Here is a 20,710-nt window from a genome sequence, read left to right on the forward strand (position 1 = left end):
ACGGGATTGCAGCCCAATTAACATCCCTGTTAGTGAGCATTTCTCCTTTGCCAAAATAATCCATCCACCTGACAGGTGTGGCATATCAAGAAGCTGATTAAACATCATGATCATTACACAGGTGCACCTTGTGTTGGGGACAATAGAAGGCCACTTTAAAATGTGCCGTTTTGTCACACGACACAATGCCACAGATGTATCAAGTTTTGAGGGAGCAATTGACATGCAGACGGCAGGAATTCTCACCAGCAGTTGTTGCCAGATAATTTAATGTTAATTTCTCTACCATAAGCTGCTTCCAACATAATTTTAAAGAATTTTGTAGTATGTCCAACCGGCCTCAGAACCGTAGACCATGTGTATGCCGTCATGTGGGCGAGCGGTATGCTGATGTCAACGTTGTAAACAGAGTGCCCCATGGTGGCGCTGGGATTATTGTATAGGCAGGCATAAACTACAGACAACAAACACAATTGCATTTTATCAATGGCAATTTGAATGCACAGAGATTCCGTGACGAGATCCTGAGGCCCATTGTCATGCCATTCATACACACCGCCATCACCTCATGTTTCTGCATGATAATGCACAGCCCCATGTCGCATGGATCTGTACACAATTCCTGGAAGCTGAAAATATCCCAGTTCTTCCATGGCCTGCATACTCACCAGACATGTCACCGATTGAGTTTGGGATGCTCTGGCTCGATGTGTAAAACAGCTTGTTCCCGCCAATATCAAGCAACTTCACACAGTCATTGAAGAGGAGTGGGACAACATTCCACAGACCACAATCAACAGCCTAATCAACTCTATGCGAAGAAGATGTGTAGCACTGCATGAGGCAAATTGGTGGTCACGCCCCTACTTTTTTTTAATGTATCTGTGACCAACAGATGCATAACTGTATCCCCAGTCATGTGAAATCCATAGATTAGGGCCTAATGAATTGATTTAAATTGGCTGATTTCCTTATATGACCTGTAACTCAGTAAAATCTTTGAAATTGTTGCATGTTGCGTTTATACTGAATGATTAAACACGTTGTGACAGTGATTTAATAGTTTGCAAATTTGAGAAAAAAATTATCAAAGTGGTGGCTATCTCCTGCACAAATTCTGTGCAAGGAAGTCGGTCTCCAGTGCTGTGACTTGATCAGCTGCTTAGCTAACTTCTTAGCTAGCTTACTGACATAGCTAGTTAGCTTTCTAGCTCTATCTTTATTGACATAAAAGGCTTGCTTAAATTACACTGAAGTTGTCGACATACAGTCCCAGCATGATTTATGCTAGCTCCATGATTAATTCAGACAGCTTTGAGGCAGAAATGGGGTTCAGCAGAAGATGTCACCTAGGTAATATTATCTAATGTTAGTCACCACATTGTAGCCAAACTACGTTTGATCCCATTAGTCTTTGCGAGATACGAGACAGATCAGTGCAAGCAATGCTAAAATGGAGTATATCTACCCCATTTATTACAACAAAAATGAACCTTACACCTGGATTAGGAATGGCACTGGAAAATTAACATATGGCCCCATGCAAGCTTCCTCAAAGGCAGTAAACATCATCCAGTTCTTCTCCATAACAACCCGTTTTATCTGTCGGAGGTCAATGATTCCCTTACAAAAATATCATGTGGTTTTGAAACTACAGTTAAAGTGCAGTAACTGCTGTCGATTGTGGTATTTTGGACGCAGTAATTGCAGAATATCTGCAGTGTACTGCAGTTGAACTGCAGTTATACTTCACTTTAACTACAGTTACACTGCTAAATTACTGCAGTAAGAAAATTGTTATTTTGGAAGCAGTATTTGTAGCATACTGTGGTTATAATTCACTCACTAACTGCAGTTGTATTCCCGTGTACTGCAGTTATACTGCACTCTGACTGCAATCTTTTTTCATAAGGGTTCTCTGTGCCTCTATTAAAACTTGATCCAGAGGCTCCTATGACATTAAGTGTCCTTCAGGGGCCCGTTTGAAGACATTCTCTTCTGGATATCACCGCTTCAATGAGCACTACCATAGGGAAAATACATACTCAGCACAAACCTGCAGCTATCAAAAACGTAATAGTTTCCTGCAGAGTAGATTTAGCTCTATAAGCTACACATTTGTTCTTCTAAGGAGCCACATCCATACAATGCACAAGATACATATAGCAGAAAAAAGCAGTCATAACAAATACAGTATGTCACTATGAAGAGAGTTGCTGACTCCATCAAAGCAATGAAGTGACATTTTCTTAATAAGACGAGAGCTTATTCTCCATTCAAGATTTATGGAGAACAAACATGGTTTCCTTAGTTTCTTTGAAATACAGCCATCGTTCCACAATGTCAAGTCCAGTAGCATTCCACGACACGCTTTACTGTTATCATTTCAAGGCACTGTGGTCACACGGCTCGCCTTTCAAGCCTATGAGAAACCATCTGTGACGCAGACATCCCCTACTTCCAACAAAACCAGAGACCACCAAAACAAGACGAATGTCAGAATGAGAGATAGGCTATGAGGAGTTATTTGGCTTTTGAAACAAAGACCTTTGGATGTCCTCTGATGTCCTCTGTCTTCTGTTCTGGAGCTATATTAGGGTCCACTTGGGGGCAAGGCCTGAAAGAGACTTCAGAGGACGTTACTAAAGCCGGAAGGAAAGGTCTGGCTTCGGGCCTCAAGAGGCCCAGGAGTGGAGAGTGGCCCAGTTGCCATTAAAACTGGGCAGTGTGATAAGCAGTAAATGCCTGAAGTGATCAGCCAAATTATGTTTACTGGATTTATCTTGGTACCATAAGGGATTTGGAGTTACAGCAAAGTTCAATCTATGTATCAATCCATACGGAACAAAAATATAAACGCAACATGGAACAATTTCAATGTTTTTGCTGAGTTACAGTTCATATAAGGAAATCAATCAATTGAAAAACATTCATTAAGCACTAATCTCTGGATTTCAGATAACTGGGCAGGGACGCAGCCATGGGTGGGCTGGTTAGGGCGTAAGTCTACCCACTTGGGAGCCAGGTCCACCCACTGGGGAGCCAGGCCCAACCAATCAGAATGAGTTTTTCCCAAGAAAAGGGCTTTATTACAGAAATAAATATTCCTCAGTTTCATCAACTGTCCATGTGGTTGGTCTCAGATGATCCCACAGGTGAAGAATCCGGATGTGAAGGTCCTGGGCTGGTGTGGTTACACGTGTCTGCGGATGTGAGGACGGTTGGAAGTACTGCTAAATTATCTGGAGTTGGGGTTGGCTTATGGTAGAGAAATTAACATTAAATTCTTTGCAGTCAGCATGCCAATTGCACGCTCTCTCAACTTGAGACATCTGATGCATTGTGTTGTGTGACGAAACTGCACATTTTAGAGGTGGCATTTTATTGTCACCAGCACATGGTGCACTTGTGTAAGGATCATGCTGTTTTATCAGCTTCTTGATATGCCACACCTGTCAGGTGGATGGATTATCTTGGCAAAGGAGAAATGCTAACAGGGAAGTAAACTATTTGTGCACAATTTGAGAGAAATTCTCTTTTTGTGCGTGTGGAACATTTCTGTGATCTTTAATTTCAGCTCATGAAACATGGTACCAACACTTTACATGTTGCGTTTATATTTTTGCTCAGTATATATTTGAACATTTGGACAAATATCAAATCCAACAAAAACATTGCTGCCAGCCAATGCAAACAAATGTACACATGAGAGAATATTTGCATTGCGTGTAGAATTTGGCCAAGTAATCCACGTGATGTGTCTGGGTGAAGTCAAGGCTGTCAGTTGAAATGACTTGAAAGTCCATTAACAGACAATGGAAACTTTCTAAAATAAATGTATTTATTCACGAAGCTGTCTCTTTCATCCCCAGATTGTATTTACAGCCATTTGTTTCCCCATACAGAACACCAGCTGGGGGGTCATTGCTACGGCATTTAATCACTTTCCTCCAAGAAAGCCTTGCAGCCAAGAGACTCTTAGTGCCAGACGTTATCTGTTTCACATGGCCAGGAGCGTGTAATAGTTCTGCCCAAAATGTGGAGCTCAGAGACCCATTTACAGCATGTTAATGTATAAGGATTTGAACATCTTGCTACTTTTCACAGCCAAGGGACAATTTACTGCTGAAGGGCCTTGAGACTAATTGGATAGAGAGAGAATCCAAATAAAAACAAAGATATGTCTGGATTAATTAGTGGAACGGCAAGAGATGAAAGCAGAAAAACAACACAAAGAGGGTGAGAAATGAATAGTCAGGGACCTTAGTTTCATTGCTTTAACCTTCAGGAGCCAAACAAGGAGTTACTCAAAGTGAAACACTCATATTTCAAGTTGACTGACACATATCACCAACTGTTATACATATAGAATCCAATTATGGATAATAAGAAAAAACACAACGTCATGATTCTTCCATGCTCTACCATATGGCCATTTTCACACAGTATATGTAGACACTGGTATGGTGCTGGAGATAATGAATATAAGGTTGAAAAATTGTGGAATATTACCGTTTGACAGTGATGGAACGAGTGGCCTGTCTTGAAAAACACAAAGCAGTGCCAGACAACCTCATTTGGGCGATGTAAGGTAGAGGAGGGTAATGTAGGGTATAACAGTACAGTCAATAGGGGCACTAGACTGCAGCTTTGATTAAACGTCAGTCTCCCTCTGACGGACAAAGACAAGCGTGTCCAGACAGCTCAACAGACAGTCTGGCACACTCTCTGAGGCAGCCCATGATGATAAAAGGGCTCATCAGAAGTCTTACTTGCATTCAGGACTATTGTGACGATGATTAAAGACCTGCCTATTCTACTCCAGGAGATAAATAACTATGTCTGACCCCTGAGGCCCACCGTACTCTGATGGCGAGCAGCCTTGTGCTGATGGGGCGTCTGAGCTGATATACAGTAGGCACTACTAATTTATCTCACATTGCGCTGGCAACCCCATTTACATTCTGCCGGCAAGATATCTGGGTTGTCAATCTTTTTTTTTTCTCTTTTTTTTTTTCCTTTTTTTTCAATCATTGTCTGAAGGAGGTAGGCACTTTGACATGCTATATGTTTTTCTCCCCTAATCGACAAAGGCATGAGTTCCTTTTTACCAAACAAAACAATTGAGAGACTAAAAAATAAGGGAGGGGAGGCTAACAGCATGAACTTTTCTTCACAACTGAACTAAATCTCCTCTAAGCGTCAGTTCCATAACCTTATATCCTCTAGATAATTACAGGGTGAAACATGAAGATGAATCTCAAAAGAAACGTTGGCAGACAAAATGGCTGTTCACGGGTCATGAATGTTAAGCCTCCACAACAAAGTGGTCAGTACACATTTCAATTTGAGAGATGATAGCTGTTTCCACATGTTATCAATCATATGGCTTAGAGTAATTTTATTAAGCTGCTAGCATATGCAAGACGTGACAGGTTTTTATAAGACGCAGCCAACAGGAAGATCAAACCCAAAGCCACATCAACACTGATGGAAAATGGAGATTCATGAAACATCCCATGCAGACTTTACACACGGGCGTGCGCACACACACGTGCTCAGCACAAGTTCACTCGCAGGCACACACGTTCAGACCACCATTTCTAATAATAAATCCCTTTTAACTTCCGGCGCCGACAGAGATGGCCGCCTCGCTTCGCGTTCCTAGGAAACTATGCAGTATTTTGTTTTTTTACGTGTTATTTCTTACATTGGTACCCCAGGTCATCTTAGGTTTCATTACATACAGTCGGGAGGAACTACTGAATATAAGAGCAACGTCAACTCACAATCAATACGACCAGGAATATGACTCTCCCGAAGCGGATCCTGTGTTTTGCCTTCCACCCAGGACAATGGATTGGATCCCAGCCGGCGACCCAAAACAACGACGCCGAAAAAGGTGCAAACGAAGTGGTCTTCTGGTCAGACTCCGGAGGCGGGCACATCGCGCGCCACTCCCTAGCATACTACTCGCCAATGTCCAGTCTCTTGACAACAAGGTTGATGAAATCCGAGCAAGGGTAGCATTCCAGAGAGACATCAGAGACTGTAACGTTCTTTGCTTCACGGAAACATGGCTCACTCGAGAGACGCTAACGGAGTCGGTGCAGCCAGCTGGTTTATTCACCCATCGCGCTGACAGAAACAAGCATCTTTCTGGTAAGAAGAGGGGCGGGGGGGGTATGCCTTATGATTAACGAGACGTGGTGTGATCATAACAACATACAGGAACTCAAGTCCTTCTGTTCACCTGACTTAGAATTCCTCACAGTCAAATGTTGACTGCATTATCTACCAAGGGAATTCTCTTCGATTATAATCACAGCCATATATATTCCCCAACAAGCAGACACATTGATGGCCCTAAACGAACTTTCATTGACTCTATGTAAACTGGAAACCACATGTCCTGAGGCTGCATTCATTGTAGCTGGGGATTTTAACAAGGCTAATCTGAAAACAAGACTCCCTAAATTCTATCAGCATATCGATTGTGCTACCAGGGCTGGTAAAACCCTGGATCATTGTTATTCTAACTTTTGCAACGCATATAAGGCCCTCGCCCGCCCTCCTTTTGGAAAAGCTGACCACGACTCCATTCTGTTGCTTCCAGCCTACAGACAGAGACTAAAACAAGAAGCTCCTGCGCTCAGGTCTGTTCAACGCTGGTCCGACCAATCTTATTCCACGCTTCAAGACGGCTTTGATCATGTGGATTGGGATATGTTCCGCATTGCGTCCAACAACAACATTGATGAATACGCTGATTCGGTGAGCGAGTTCATTAGAAAGTGCATCGGCGATGTTATACCCACAGCAACGATTAAAACATTCCCAAACCAGAAACCGTGGATTGATGGCAGCATTCGCGCGAAACTGAAAACGCGAACCACTGCTTTTAACCAGGGCAAGGTGACCGGAAACATGACCGAATACAAACAGTGTAGCTATTCCCTCCGCAAGGCAATCAAACAAGCTAAGTGTCAGTATAGAGACAAAGTAGAGTCGCAATTCAACGGCTCAGACACAAGAGGTATGTGGCAGGGTCTACAGTCAATCACGGATTACAAAAAGAAAACCAGCCCCGTATGGGACCAGGATGTCTTGCTCCCAGACAGACTAAGTAACTTCTTTGCTCGCTTTGAGGACAATAAAGTGCCACTGACACGGCCCGCTACCGAAACCGGCGGGCTCTCCTTCACTGCAGCTGACATGAGTAAAACATTTAAACGTGTTAACGCTCACAAGGCTAAACAACTACCGACCCGTAGCACTCACTTCCGTCATCATGAAGTGCTGTGAGAGACTAGTCAAGGACCATATCACTTCCACCCTACCTGACACCCTAGACCCACTCCAATATGCTTACCGCCCCAATAGGTCCACAGACGACGCAATCACAACCACACTGCACACTGCCCTAACCCATCTGGACAAAAGGAATACCTATGTGAGAATGCTGTTCATCGACTACAGCTCAGCATTTAACACCATAGTACCCTCCAAGCTCGTCATCAAGCTCGAGACCCTGGGTCCCGACCCCGCCCTGTGCAACTGGGTACTGGACTTCCTGACGCGCTGCCCCCAGGTGGTGAGGGTAGGTAACAACATCTCCACCCCGCTGATCATCAACACTGGGGCCCCACAAGGGTGCGTTCTGAGCCCTCTCCTGTACTCCCTGTTCACCCACGACTGCGTGGCCATGCACGCCTCCAACTCAATCATCAAGTTTGTGGACGACACTACAGTGGTAGGCTTGATTACCAACAACGACGAGACGGCCTACAGCGAGGAGGTGAGGGCCTTCGGAGTGTGGTGTCAGGAAAATAACCTCACACTCAACGTCAACAAAACAAAGGAGACGATTGTGGACTTCAGGAAACAGCAGAGGGAGCACCCCCCTATCCACATCGACGGGACAGTAGTGGAGAGGGTAGTATCAAGTTCCTCGGCGTACACATCACGGACAAACTGGTCCACCCACACAGACAGTATTGCGAAGATGGCGCAGCAGCGCCTCTTCAACCTCAGGAGGCTGAAGAAATTCGGCACTCACAAACTTCTACAGAAAGCACTCACAAACTTCTACAGATACACAATAGAGAGCATCCTGTCGGGCTGTATCAACGCCTGGTACGGCAACTGCTCCGCCCACAACCGTAAGGCTCTCCAGAGGGTGGTGTGGTCTGCACAACGCATCACCGGGGGCAAACTACCTGCCCTCCAGGACACCTACACCACCCGATGTCACAGGAAGGGCATAAAGATCATCAAGGACAACAACCACCCGAGCCACTGCCTGGGTGCATCAAAGCAGGGACCGAGAGACTGAAAAACAACTTCTATCTCAAGGCCATCAGACTGTTAAACAGCCATCACTAACATTGAGTGGCTGCTGCCAACATACTGACTCAACTCCAGCCACTTTAATCAAGGAAATTGATGTAAAAAATGTATCACTAGCCACTTTAAACAATGCCACTTAATATAATTTTTACATACCCTACATTACTCATCTCATATGTATATGTATATACTGTACTCTATATCATCTACTGCATCTTGCCATCTTATGTAAAACATGTATCACTAGCCACTTTAAACTATGCCACTTCATGTTTATATACCCTACATTACTCATCTCAAATGTATATACTGTACTCTATATCATCTACTGCATCTTGCCATCTTATGTAAAACATGTATCACTAGCCACTTTAAACTATGCCACTTTATGTTTATATACCCTACATTACTCATCTCATATGTATATACTGTACTCCATACCATCTGCTGAATCTTGCCTATGCCGTTCTGTACCATCACTCATTCATATATCTTTATGTACATATTCTTTATCCCTTTACACTTGTGTGTATAAGGTAGTAGTTGTGGAATTGTTAGGTTAGATTACTCGTTGGTTATTACTGCATTATCGGAACTAGAAGCACAAGCATTTCGCTACACTCGCATAAACATCTGCTAACCATGTGTATGAGACAAATCAAATTGGATTTGATTTGATTTAAAGCAGGAAAACAAGGAACAACAGCCAACAGGCCATTTCCATAAAAGTATGTTTATCTGTGCCTGTGCAGAACATACACTGAGTACATAAACATTAGGAACACCTGCTCTTTCCACGACAAACACTGTTGAGGTGAATCCAGGTGAAAGCTATGATCCCTTATTGATGTCATCTGTTAAATCCACTTCAGTCAGTGTTGATGAAGGTGAGGAGACATGTTAATAAAGAAGGATTTTTAAGCCTTGAGACACTTGAGACATGCATTGTGTATGTGTGCCATTCAGAGTTTTGAGTGTGTCAAGAACTGCAACATTGCTGGGTTTTTCAGGCTCAACAGTTTCCCGTGTGTATCAAGAATGGTACACCACCCAAAGGACATCCAGCCAACTTGACACAACTGTGGGAAGCATTCGACACCTTGTGGAGTCCATGCTCCGACGAATTGAGGCTGTTCTGAGGGCTAAAGGGTGTGTGAATCAATATTAGGAAGGTATTCCTGAAGTTTTCTACATTCAGTGTATACTAGCCTTTTTCAGTGAATTAAAGGACATACTACACTGCATACAGTACAAACTGTGCATTCGGAAAGTATTTAGACCCCTTGACTATTTCCACATTTTGTTACATTACAGCCTTATTCTAAAGTGGATTAAATAGTTTTTTCCCCTTATCAATCTACACACAATACCCCATATTGACAGAGAAATAAATGTATTTTTAGACATTTTATTTTAGAAACAAAAATATCACATTTACAAAAGTATTCAGACCCTTTACTCAGTCATTTGTTGAAGTACCTTTGGCAGCGATTACAGCCTCGAGTTTTCTTGGGTATGATGCTACAAGCTTGGCACCCCTGTATTTGGGGAGTTTCTCCCATTCTTCTCTGCAGATCCTCTCAAGCTCTGTTGGTTGGATGGGGAGAGTCGCTGCACAGCTATTTTCAGGTCTCTCCAGAGATGTTCGATTGGGTTCAAGTCCGGGCTCTGGCTGGGCCACTCAAGGACATTCAGAGACTTGCCCCGAAGCCACTGTATTGGCTGTCTGCTTAGGGCTGTTGTCCTGTTGGAAGGTGAACCTTCGCCCAAGTCTGAGGTCCTGAGCGCTCTGGAGCAGGTTTTCATCAAGGATAGCTCTGTACTTTACTCCGTTACTCTTTCCCTCAGTCCTGACTAGTCTCCCAGTCCCTGTCGTTGAAAAACATCCCCATAGCATGATGCTGCCACCACCATGCTTCACTGTAGGGATGGCGCCAGGTTTCCTCCAGACGTGACACTTGGCATTCAGGCCAAAGAGTTCAATCATGGTTTCATCAGACCAGAGAATCTTGTTTCTCATGGTCTGAGAGACTTTAGGTGTCTTTTGGCAAACTCCAAGTGTACTGTCATGTGCATTTTACTGAGGAGTGTCTTCCATCTGGCCACTGTAACATAAAGGTCAGATTGGTGTAGTGCTGCAGAGATGGTTGTTCTTCTGGAAGGTTCTCCCATCTCCACAGAGGAACTCTGGAGCTCTGTCAGAGTGACCATCGGGTTCTTGGTCACCTCCTTGACCAAGGCCCTTCTCACTCGATTGCTCAGTTTAGCCGGGCAGCCAGCTCTAGGAAGCGTCTTGGTGGTTCCAAACTTCTTCCATTTAAGAATGAAGGAGGCCACTGTGTCCTTGGTGACCTTCAATGCTGCATAAATGTTTGGGTACCCTTCCCCAGATCTGTGCCTCGACACAATCCTGTCTCTGAGCTCTACGGACAATTCCTTTGACCTCATGGCTTTGTTTTTGCTCTGACATGCACGGTCAACTGTGTGACCTTCTATAGACAGGTGTGTGCCTTTCCAAATAATGTCCAATCAATTGAATTTACCACAGGTCGACTCTATTCAAGTTGTAAAAACATCTCAAGGATGATCAATGGAAATAGGATGCACCTGAGCTCAATTTCGAGTCTCATGGCAAAGGGTCTGAATACTTATGTAAATAAGTTATTTCTGTTTTTTATTTTTAATACATTTGCAAATATTTTTAAACCTGTTTTTGCCTTTTCATTATGGGGTGTTGTGTGTAGATTGATGAGGAAAATATATTTTTAATCCATTTTAGAATAAGTCTGTAACGTAACAAAATATGGAAAAAGTCAAGGGGTCTGAATACTTTCCGATTGCACTGTAGTCTAGGGGAGACTGGGGTTGGTTGTCACAGCGGTAAATACTCCCAATCTAAATTGTGTAATATTTTGAAGGTTCAAATGTTTGAATTCTTTGAAAAAACATCCATGTGGTCAATTTGTGTTAGCATGACTAAACACTAAGGTGAGGGGAATTTATGTGTTTATCATAGAAAGAAAATAAATGCATTATTGGTATTTTCTTTGTAAATGTTTGATTTATGGGAGTATGTATGACCAATTATGTTTCCTGAAAAGAGGGAATAAAGAGCTACCCTTCCGGTCAAAAGTTTAGAATGTAGAAAATAGTCCAAATAAAGAAAAACCCTTGAATGAGTAGGGGTTCTAAAACTTTTGACCGGTAGTATATATTTGGTAGTATACATTTTGTGTGTGTGCTATAAAGAGCCCCCTTAATTTCTGTCACACACACCCACAAGTATGCAAACACATGTATACACCCTACAAATGATATTCTCACAGCATAAAATTGAGAATTTTGTTCGGAATATCAACAGACCAAAGAAAGGAGTGGCTATTTCTAAGACTCTGTTTGCTATAAGCTACTAGCAAACATTGTGACAGCCAACCCCATACTGTGTGACAACCAGGCGCTGGTTGTTACAAGTGGACAGAGTGTGTTTGATGGCTTATAACTTCACGTTGGAATAAGATACGAGGATAAAAATCATCCCCATTTCAACCCAAGACCTTGTTCTTTATTCTAATATTGAAGAGTCAGATAGACTGGTGCTGTGAAATACACACGAGAGCAAAATGTGTGACAACCAACCTCCGTCTCCCCTAAATATTTACAGTGTATACAAAAGTGTGCCTCCCAAACAGTGTACCAATCGAGCACATGCAAACTCTACAGGCTAACGAAGACCACCTCCCCGAGTGATCGGCAAAGAATTTTAATAGCTGTGGCCCGGAGCGCTGACGGGAGGCTAAATTAATGCCCCTTGTGTGTGTGTGTGTGTGTGTGTGTGTGTGTGTGTGTGTGTGTGTGTGTGTGTGTGTGTGTGTGTGTGTGTGTGTGTGTGTGTGCGTGTGTGCGTGCATTTGTGTCACTCACACACACGATCAGCGAGGACATACACAGCAGCACTGTTTCACACAGAATCATTAGAGCATGATTACACCACTGTGAGTAAAAGTGGGACATGATCTGGTATGACAATACAGCACATTCCCAGTCAGCAACCAATTGTTATTGGTAAAGCCAAATGTATGCAACAGCTTAGCATGGAGTAGGGGTTAAAGCATTTGCTCTGGTGCTGCAGCATTCTGGATATAGACGAGCTAGGAAATGTATCTGGTGCACATACCTGGGGGTCAGTTGTGCATAGAGAGGTAGAGAGTAGAGGTCGACCGATTAATCGGAATGGCCGTTTAATTAGGGCTGATTTCAAGTTTTCATAACAATCGGAAATCGGTAGTATTTTTTTTGCGCCTTTATTTAATCTTTATTTAACTGGGCAAGTCAGTTAAGAACACATTCTTATTTTCAATGACGGCCTAGGAACGGTGGGTTAACTGCCTTGTTCAGGGGCAGAACAACAGATTTTCACCTTGTCAGCTCGGGGGATTCAATCTTGCAACCTTACAGTTAACTAGTTCAACGCTCTAACCACCTGCCTCTCGTAGCACTCCACAAGGAGACTGCCTGTTACGCGAATGCAGTAAGCCAAGGTAAGTTGCTAGCTAGAATTAAACTTATCTTATAAAAAACAATCAATCAATCATAATCACTAGTTAACTACACATGGTTGATGATATTACTAGTTTATCTAGCGTGTCCTGTGTTGCATATAATCTGACTGAGCATACAAGCATACAAGTATCTGACTGAGCGGTGGTAGGCAGCAGCAGGCTCATAAGCATTCATTCAAAATGCACTTTCGTGCATTTTGCCAGCAGCACTTCGTTGTGCGTCAAGCATTGCGCTGTTTATGACTTCAAGCATATCAACTCCCGAGATGAGGCTGGTGTAACCAATGTGAAATGTCTAGCTAGTTAGCGGGGTGCAAGCTAATAGCGTTTCAAACGCCACTCGCTCTGAGACTTGGAGTGGTTGTTCCCCTTTCTCTGCATGGGTAACGCTGCTTCGAGGGTGGCTGTTGTCGTTGTGTTCCTGGTTCAAGCCCAGGGAGGAGCGAGGAGAGGGATGGAAGCTATACGGTTACACTGGCAATACTAAAGTGCCTATAAGAACATCCAATAGTCAAAGGTTAATGAAATACAAATGGTATAGAGGGAAATAGTCCTATAATTCCTATAATAACTACAACCTAAAACTTCTTACCTGGGAATATTGAAGACACATGTTGAAAGGAACCACCAGCTTTCATATGTTCTCATGTTCTGAGCAAGGAACTTAAACGTTAGCTTTCTTACATTGCACATATTGCACTTTTACTTTCTTCTCCAACACTTTGTTTTTGCAATATTTAAACCAAATTGAACATTTTTCATTATTTATTTGAGGGTAAATTGATTTTATTGATGTATTATATTAAGTTAAAATAAGTGTTCATTTAGTATTGTTGTAATTGTCATTATTTCAAATACATTTTTAAAAAATCGTCTGATTAATCAGTATCTGCTTTTTTGGTCCTCCAATAATCGGTATCTGTATCAGCGTTGAAAAAACATAATCGGTCGACCTCTAGTAGAGAGAGAGGTATAGAGAGAGGTAGGTAGAGAGAGAGGTAGGTAGAGAGAGAGAGGTAGAGGGAGAGGGAGAGAGGCCACGATACCAGGACTTTGATACCGATACCAGGTTTAGTATCACAATACCATCACGATACTTGATACCAAAATGATACCACGTCAACAAAAGCAGACATTTTGGCCAAAGTAACAGAATGGCACTTGATCCAGACATATCCTTTGAGTTCAATATCATTATATTGGACATTTTGTATTTTTGATTGTATGCATTAAATAAACTTTTTTTTATATACAAGATAACTGCATAATGGTAATCATTCATTTGAATGGTACATTTCTATTGATAAACTGGGTAAATCAAGGTGTAGCCTAGGCCTATTCACAATACAGGTGAATACATATTCAATAAGAGCGTGTGCATGCGTTATTGAGCTTGTTTTGGCTGATTTCATGTGGCTACAAATGAAAAACAATCAGTTAACCTTCCATTTGGGACTTATCAACATTTGCGTAGAAGAAGCAATCTCTTATTTTAAAAAAGTGTGCGCTGTCTCTTTAAGACCCATTAGATCATTCACACACAAAGCCATTTTGAGGCCCCAGCAAAGATAATCTCGACTGGGAGAGATGAATAATGTTTTTTGCTGACAAATCAGCATATTTAGCATTATGGTTTACATATTATCACAAACATAGTACTGGGGAAGTGAATTGATGTTGGCTTCAGCTGTAAGCTAGCAAGGAAAGTTAGCCTACAAAGATGGAAGCTACCGGTATCTTCTTGCCTTGTAGTGTTCTAGCCTGTACTGGACATTGTTTTGAGAACAGCAATTAACAGTTTCAACATTTCTACATACTGTGTTGCATTATTCAAGTGTGTTAACTTCTGTGCAGCATAAGTGGTGATACAGCCCAGACTCCCAATGAGTGCAGTGGTTCCTCATGTCAGGCTATAGCTAGCAATGAGTAAGTGGAGCAGTCAGACAAGAGGCATGAACATTTCGCTCATGCTACAGGGGGCATCGACTGCACTGATAGACTTGATCGTCTCTCAATCAATAGATGACGTGAGGCACATTTGACAGAAGAAAAGACAGAGAGGAAGAGCAACTGCAGCCTAGCTGTTTACCATACAACAATCTCTGAATGTTGTTCTCGACATGAGAGGATTATTGATATGGATTGGAGCCACTGGCCTCTGCTGCTGTGGCCAACATCCCTCCCTGACCTCACAGTCATTCAGTGTATATCTGGCCTCAAGTCACTGACCTCTCACCAACAGCCATGAAATTCACACTGACTAGCACAACACAACTCCGTTGTAATGTCCTAAACAGCTGCCCTGGGGTCTCTCCCACACTCACAGCCAGCATCAACATGTTTGGAACTGGAACTACGACCAGAGATGGAACACACATGGCTCAGATCAAGTACGCAGTTTGGCAACCTGTGGGGGTTACAAGACTGTGGTCCGCTGCGGTCCAATATCACAACATTTTTCAGGATTAGAGGTATGGAGTGTAGCCGAACCTTGGTTTTGGGAGGTAGCATTGGCGTGTGCGTGATTGCGGGCGTGTGTGTGCACACATGAATGTGTGTGCATGTGTGAGTGAGTTCTTGTGTGTGTCCATGCATGGGTGTGTGTGGTGCCAGGATCTCCTTGTGCTTGCCATACTCTTACTGGACAATGTTAAGACGCATTCAAAAAGCAACTAGACTCCAACTGTCATAAATCAGGAGGATCACAGGAATTCACCAAGTCAAAGAAACAACAAAGAAGCTGCTGCATCTGCAGATTGAATATGCCAGGTAGTCTATAACTCTAATATCTAGTCGAAGGGTGTTTTCACACTTAGTCCCTTTCAGCCAATTTGGATTGCTTAATTTTGGGGGCAGTGTGAACACTCCAAAGGAACTTAGACCCCTCAAAGAGCCCCCAAAGAGAACCAAACTGAACTGAGATCATTTCGAGAGGAGGTCAAGTTCCTTTTTTTTAGGGCAATGTGAAAACAAAGCTCCCCAGGTTCGCTTGTCATTATTCCTACGCAACACACCTGACTACTGCAACACCTGTTCCCCTGCCATAAATGTTCACATTGGTGCCACAAAAGAGAGAAGATAATGTGCATCAAGGATGTATATTTTTTTAATTCAAGATTACTTCTATCTCAAGGCCATCAGACTGTTAAACAGCCATCACTAACATTGAGTGGCTGCTACCAAAATACTGACTCAATCTCTAGCCACTTTAATAATAAAAAATTGGATGTAATAAATGTATCATTAGTCACTTTAAACAATGCCACTTTATATAATGTTTACATACCCTACATTACTCATCTCATATGTATATATTGTACTCTATACCATCTACTGTATCTTTCCCATGCCGTTCGGCCATTGCTCATCCATATATATGTATATGTACATGTTCTTATTCATTCCTTTGCACTTGTGTGTGTATAAGGTAGTTGTTGTGAAATTGTTAGATTACTTGTTAGATATTACTGCATGGTCAGAACTACAAGCACAAGCAATTTGCTACACTCGCATTAACATCTGTTAACCATGTGTATGTGACAAATAAAATTTGACTTGATTTGATTTGAATAAGTCATTTTTTAAAGCCATTTTGCCGCAACTTTGGAAGTATGCTTGGGGTCCATGTCCATTTGGAAGACCCATTTGCGACCAAGCTTTAACTTCCTGACTGATGTCTTGAGATTTTGCTTCAATATAACCACATAATTTTCCCTCCTCATGAAGCCATCTATTTTGTGAAGTGCACCAGTCCCTCCTGCAGCAAAGCACCCCACAACATGATGCTGCCAACCGTGCTTCATTTCTCCAAAAAGTACGATCTTTGTCCCCATGTGCAGTTGCAAACCGTACTTTGGCTTTTTTATGGTGGTTTTGGAGCAGTGGCTTCTTCCTTGCTGAGTGGCCTTTCAGGTTATGTCGATATACAGTGGGGCAAAAAAGTATTTATTCAGCCACCAATTGTGCAAGTTCTCCCACTTAAATATATGAGAGTTTAAACCCAGAATGCATTGAGTGAATGTTGACAAAATATATTGGTTTCTTTATAAGCATAGCAATGTGAATACGAAGAGGATTCAGACCACAAAATAGTTGAACTGGCAAAAGAGTTCAAATGCAAATGCAAGGGCAGAGTGAAAACAAAGAGAACTGAGTTCGTTTGCCTTTTTTATCCCAGAGTTCACTTTAAAAGGACTGAGATGGGTTCTTTTAAAGAGGACTATATGTGAAAACACCCTAAGACATACAGAGTGTACAAAACATTGCACCCCCTTTTGCCCTCAGAACAGCCTGAATTCGTCGGGGCATTGACTACAAGGTGTCAAAAGCGTTCCACAGGCATGCTGGCCCATGTTGATTCCAATGCTTCCCACAGTTGTGTCAAGTTGGCTGGATGTCATTTGGGTGGTGGACCATTCTTGATACACACGGAAAACTGTTGAGTGTGAAAAACCCAGCAGCATTGCAGTTCTTGACACATGGTTGATGATATTACTAGTTTATCTAGCGTGTCCTGTGTTGCATATAATCTGACTGAGCATACAAGCATACAAGTATCTGACTGAGCGGTGGTAGGCAGCAGCAGGCTCATAAGCATTTATCTAGCGTGTCCTGTGTTGCATATAATCTGACTGAGCATACAAGCATACAAGTATCTGACTGAGCGGTGGTAGGCAGCAGCAGGCTCATAAGCATTCATTCAGTTCTTGAAACCGGTGTGCCTGCTACCATTCCCCGTTCAAAGGCACTTCAAACTTTTGTCTTGCCCATTCACCCTCTGAATGACACCCACAGAATCCATGTCTCAAGGCTTAAAAATCCTTCTTTAACCTGTCTCCTCCCCTTCATCTAAACTGATTGATGTGGATTTAACATATTAGATCAATACGGAATCATAGCTTCCACCTGGACTCCCTTGGTCAGTCTACATCATTGAAAGCGCAGGTGTTCCTAATGTTTTGTATAGACATCTCACCCTCTCCTGATGCTGACACAGGATACACCATCTACAGTTGGGTTAGGGCACCGACACACTGGAATTTGGAAAATGTTTGTAAAAAAAATAAGAAATTTAAAAAAGACTAAATGACCAGGAATTCACCAAAACATGCATTTAATTTAGGAAATCTGTTCACCAACTATTGTGATCATGTCTCAATGTTATCAAGGTATGAAAACTATTGTTATTTTCAAATATAATTTCTTTTTTGGGCTCAGTTATGGTCAATTTGCAGTGTACATGTAACGGTCGTCTTAAGAAGTAGACCAAGGTGCAGCGTAGAAGTGTTCATGATCTTTAATGCTCAGAACACCAAACAAAACCACCAAAAGGAATAACGAACGTCACGTTCTGCCGGCTTCACAGAGCTAACAAAAAACAAGATCCCACAACATAGGTGGGAAAACAGGCTACCTAAGTATGATTCCCAATCAGAGACAACGATAGACAGCTGCCTCTGATTGGGAACCACACTCGGGCAAAAACCAAAGAAATACAAAACATAGAATGCCCACCCCACAACACACCCTGACCTCACCAAATAGAGAAATAAAATGGCTCTCTAAGGTCAGGGTGTGACAGTGTAAATGATTATATCTACTGTATGTTCCAGCTCCCGACCATCCACTCCGACAAAAATCGCCTACCGCTGTCATATGATTTAAGTTATTAATCAATCTCTATCTCTCTCTCCAGGGTCGGACTACCGCATTTGGAGCCCCAACCCCCCAAAAAGGGAAGCAGATTATTTTAGGAAAACAACTAACTTCCTGCATTTTAACACGTTTTGCCATGGGGCAGAGATATTTGTTTCCTTCAGTTGTATGATGTTATTCTACACATTTTGGTTTGAGGCTGCAAGAATTTAGGAGTTTTTAAAGCTAATTTCCTGCAATTGTGTACATTTTGCCATGGGGCTGAGAGAAGAATTTAGCTGCATTTTAACACATTTTGCCATGGGGCAGAGAGAAACATGCTGTTTTATTGTTAATCTCATGCTATTCTTCGCATTTTGTGATGAGGCTGAGAGAAGAATTTAGCTAACTTCCTGCATTTTAACACATTTTGCCATGGGAAGAGAGAATTATTTTGTAGTTTTATGATGCTATTTTACACATTTTGTTATGAGGCTGAGATAATTTTGCAAATTTAAAGCTTAATTCCTGCTCTTTTACACATTTTGCCATGTGGCTGAGAGACAAATGTGATGTTTTAAAGCCAATTTCCTGAATTCTACACATTTTGCCATTGCTTATTGTTCAAATGCACATATTCCTCCTGCTCTGACAAGTGAGAGGCTATTAAACATCTTCCAGGGTATACCCCTTAACTGCAGGAGCAGTATTGTCTCCTGATCCTTACCTGCTTTCAATTAATTTTACACAAGTTCACTCACACCATTACAATTTTACCATTAAAGGTAATGTAGGTTAAGCCACTAATGTAGGTTCATAGCCTCATGTGGGACAATAAAGCTGCATTGTATTTGTAACTCTCACACAGACAAGTGTAACCGATGTGAAATGGCTAGCTAGTTAGCGGGGTGCGCTCTAACAGTGTTTCAATCGGTAACGTCACTCGCTCTGAGACCTTGAAGTAGTTGTTCCCCTTGCTCTGCAAGGGACGTGGCTTTTGTGGGGTAATGGGTAACGATGCTTCAAGGGTGGCTGTTGTCGATGTGTGCAGAGGGTCCCTGGTTCGGGGTGAAGAGAGGGACGGAAGCTATACTGTTACATTGATGCTGTTGACCCGGATCACTGGTAGCTGCAGAAAAGGGGGAGGTCAAAAGGGGGGTGAGTGTAACCGATGTGAAATGACTAGCTAGTTAGAGGTGTGCGCGCTAACAGTGTTTCAATTGGTGTTGTCACTCGCTCTGAGACCTTGAAGTAGCTGTTCCCCTTGCTCTGCAAGGTAACGATGCTTCGAGGGTTTCTGTTGTTGATGTGTGCAGAGGGTCCCTGGTTCGAGCCCAGGTAGGTGCGAGGAGAGGGACGGAAGCTAAAGCCCACACTGATAATTTGGTGATATGTCAGATGTCAACACACAGACTGCTGCCCCTCATGATGACTTCAAATTGTTGGCCCCCACCCCCGTCAAAGTCGCTACTATGGTAGAGCACTGTGCACACAGCACATACTTCTCACTCACCTGCACCATGCGTGTGTCCCGTGTTGTAGCCACTGTATCCATAAAAACAGGTGAAGCAGTTCCTGCGCTGGTTGCGGTATCTGCCAAGCCTGTCATTAGCTCCCCAACTAGGGCTTAACTGACTCCAAAAGCCCACTAGAACCACCATAAACCATCCTGTGGAAGCCATGGTCTAAACAGCACTGAAAGTAAGAGATAAGTGTCTACAAAGAAGTAAGATAATTACGATGTGTAGAGAGATAGAGCCTGGACCATGCTGTCGATAGCATCGTTTCCGAAGGAGGTATGATCACCGCACCAGTTGAGTCATTTTCTTTGGTATTTCAGGCAGCATTCCCCCTTTTCTCTTTCTCTCTCCCTCTAACTCTCTCAGCTTTGACAAACATGTTGTATGTGATTCTCTTTTGCTTGGGAGCTCCTCCCTCTCTCCCTCTCTCCCACTCTCCCTCTCTCCCTCTCCCCAAAGACAGGTCCACTCTCCTTGCTCCTTTGTTCCTCCCTCCTTCTTCCCACCTCCCTGCCCCCTCAGGTACAGTGACAGAGACACAGTTGTACAGAGGAACTCTAACAACTGGACCGCACAGGAACATTCACCGAGGTAACATCACACCAGAGAAGCCAAGCACTGTCACACCTTTCCCTCTATCCTGTAACT

At 42.7% G+C, this 20,710-nt stretch overlaps 1 protein-coding gene across 1 annotated transcript in view; it reads right to left on the minus strand.

The window, feature by feature from the left end:
• Window positions 1-20,443, minus strand: part of LOC115132117 (multiple epidermal growth factor-like domains protein 6) — a 97,208-nt gene extending 76,765 nt beyond the window's left edge. Inside the window, exon 1 of the mRNA XM_029664379.2 lies at window positions 20,056-20,443. Within this exon, the coding sequence (XP_029520239.2) occupies window positions 20,056-20,224 (169 nt within the window). The 5' untranslated portion in view covers window positions 20,225-20,443. The remainder of the gene's footprint in view (window positions 1-20,055) is intronic.
• Between the last annotated feature and the right edge of the window lie 267 nt (window positions 20,444-20,710).

Source organism: Oncorhynchus nerka, linkage group LG7, assembly GCF_034236695.1.
Source record: "Oncorhynchus nerka isolate Pitt River linkage group LG7, Oner_Uvic_2.0, whole genome shotgun sequence".
Classification (NCBI taxonomy): domain Eukaryota; kingdom Metazoa; phylum Chordata; class Actinopteri; order Salmoniformes; family Salmonidae; genus Oncorhynchus; species Oncorhynchus nerka.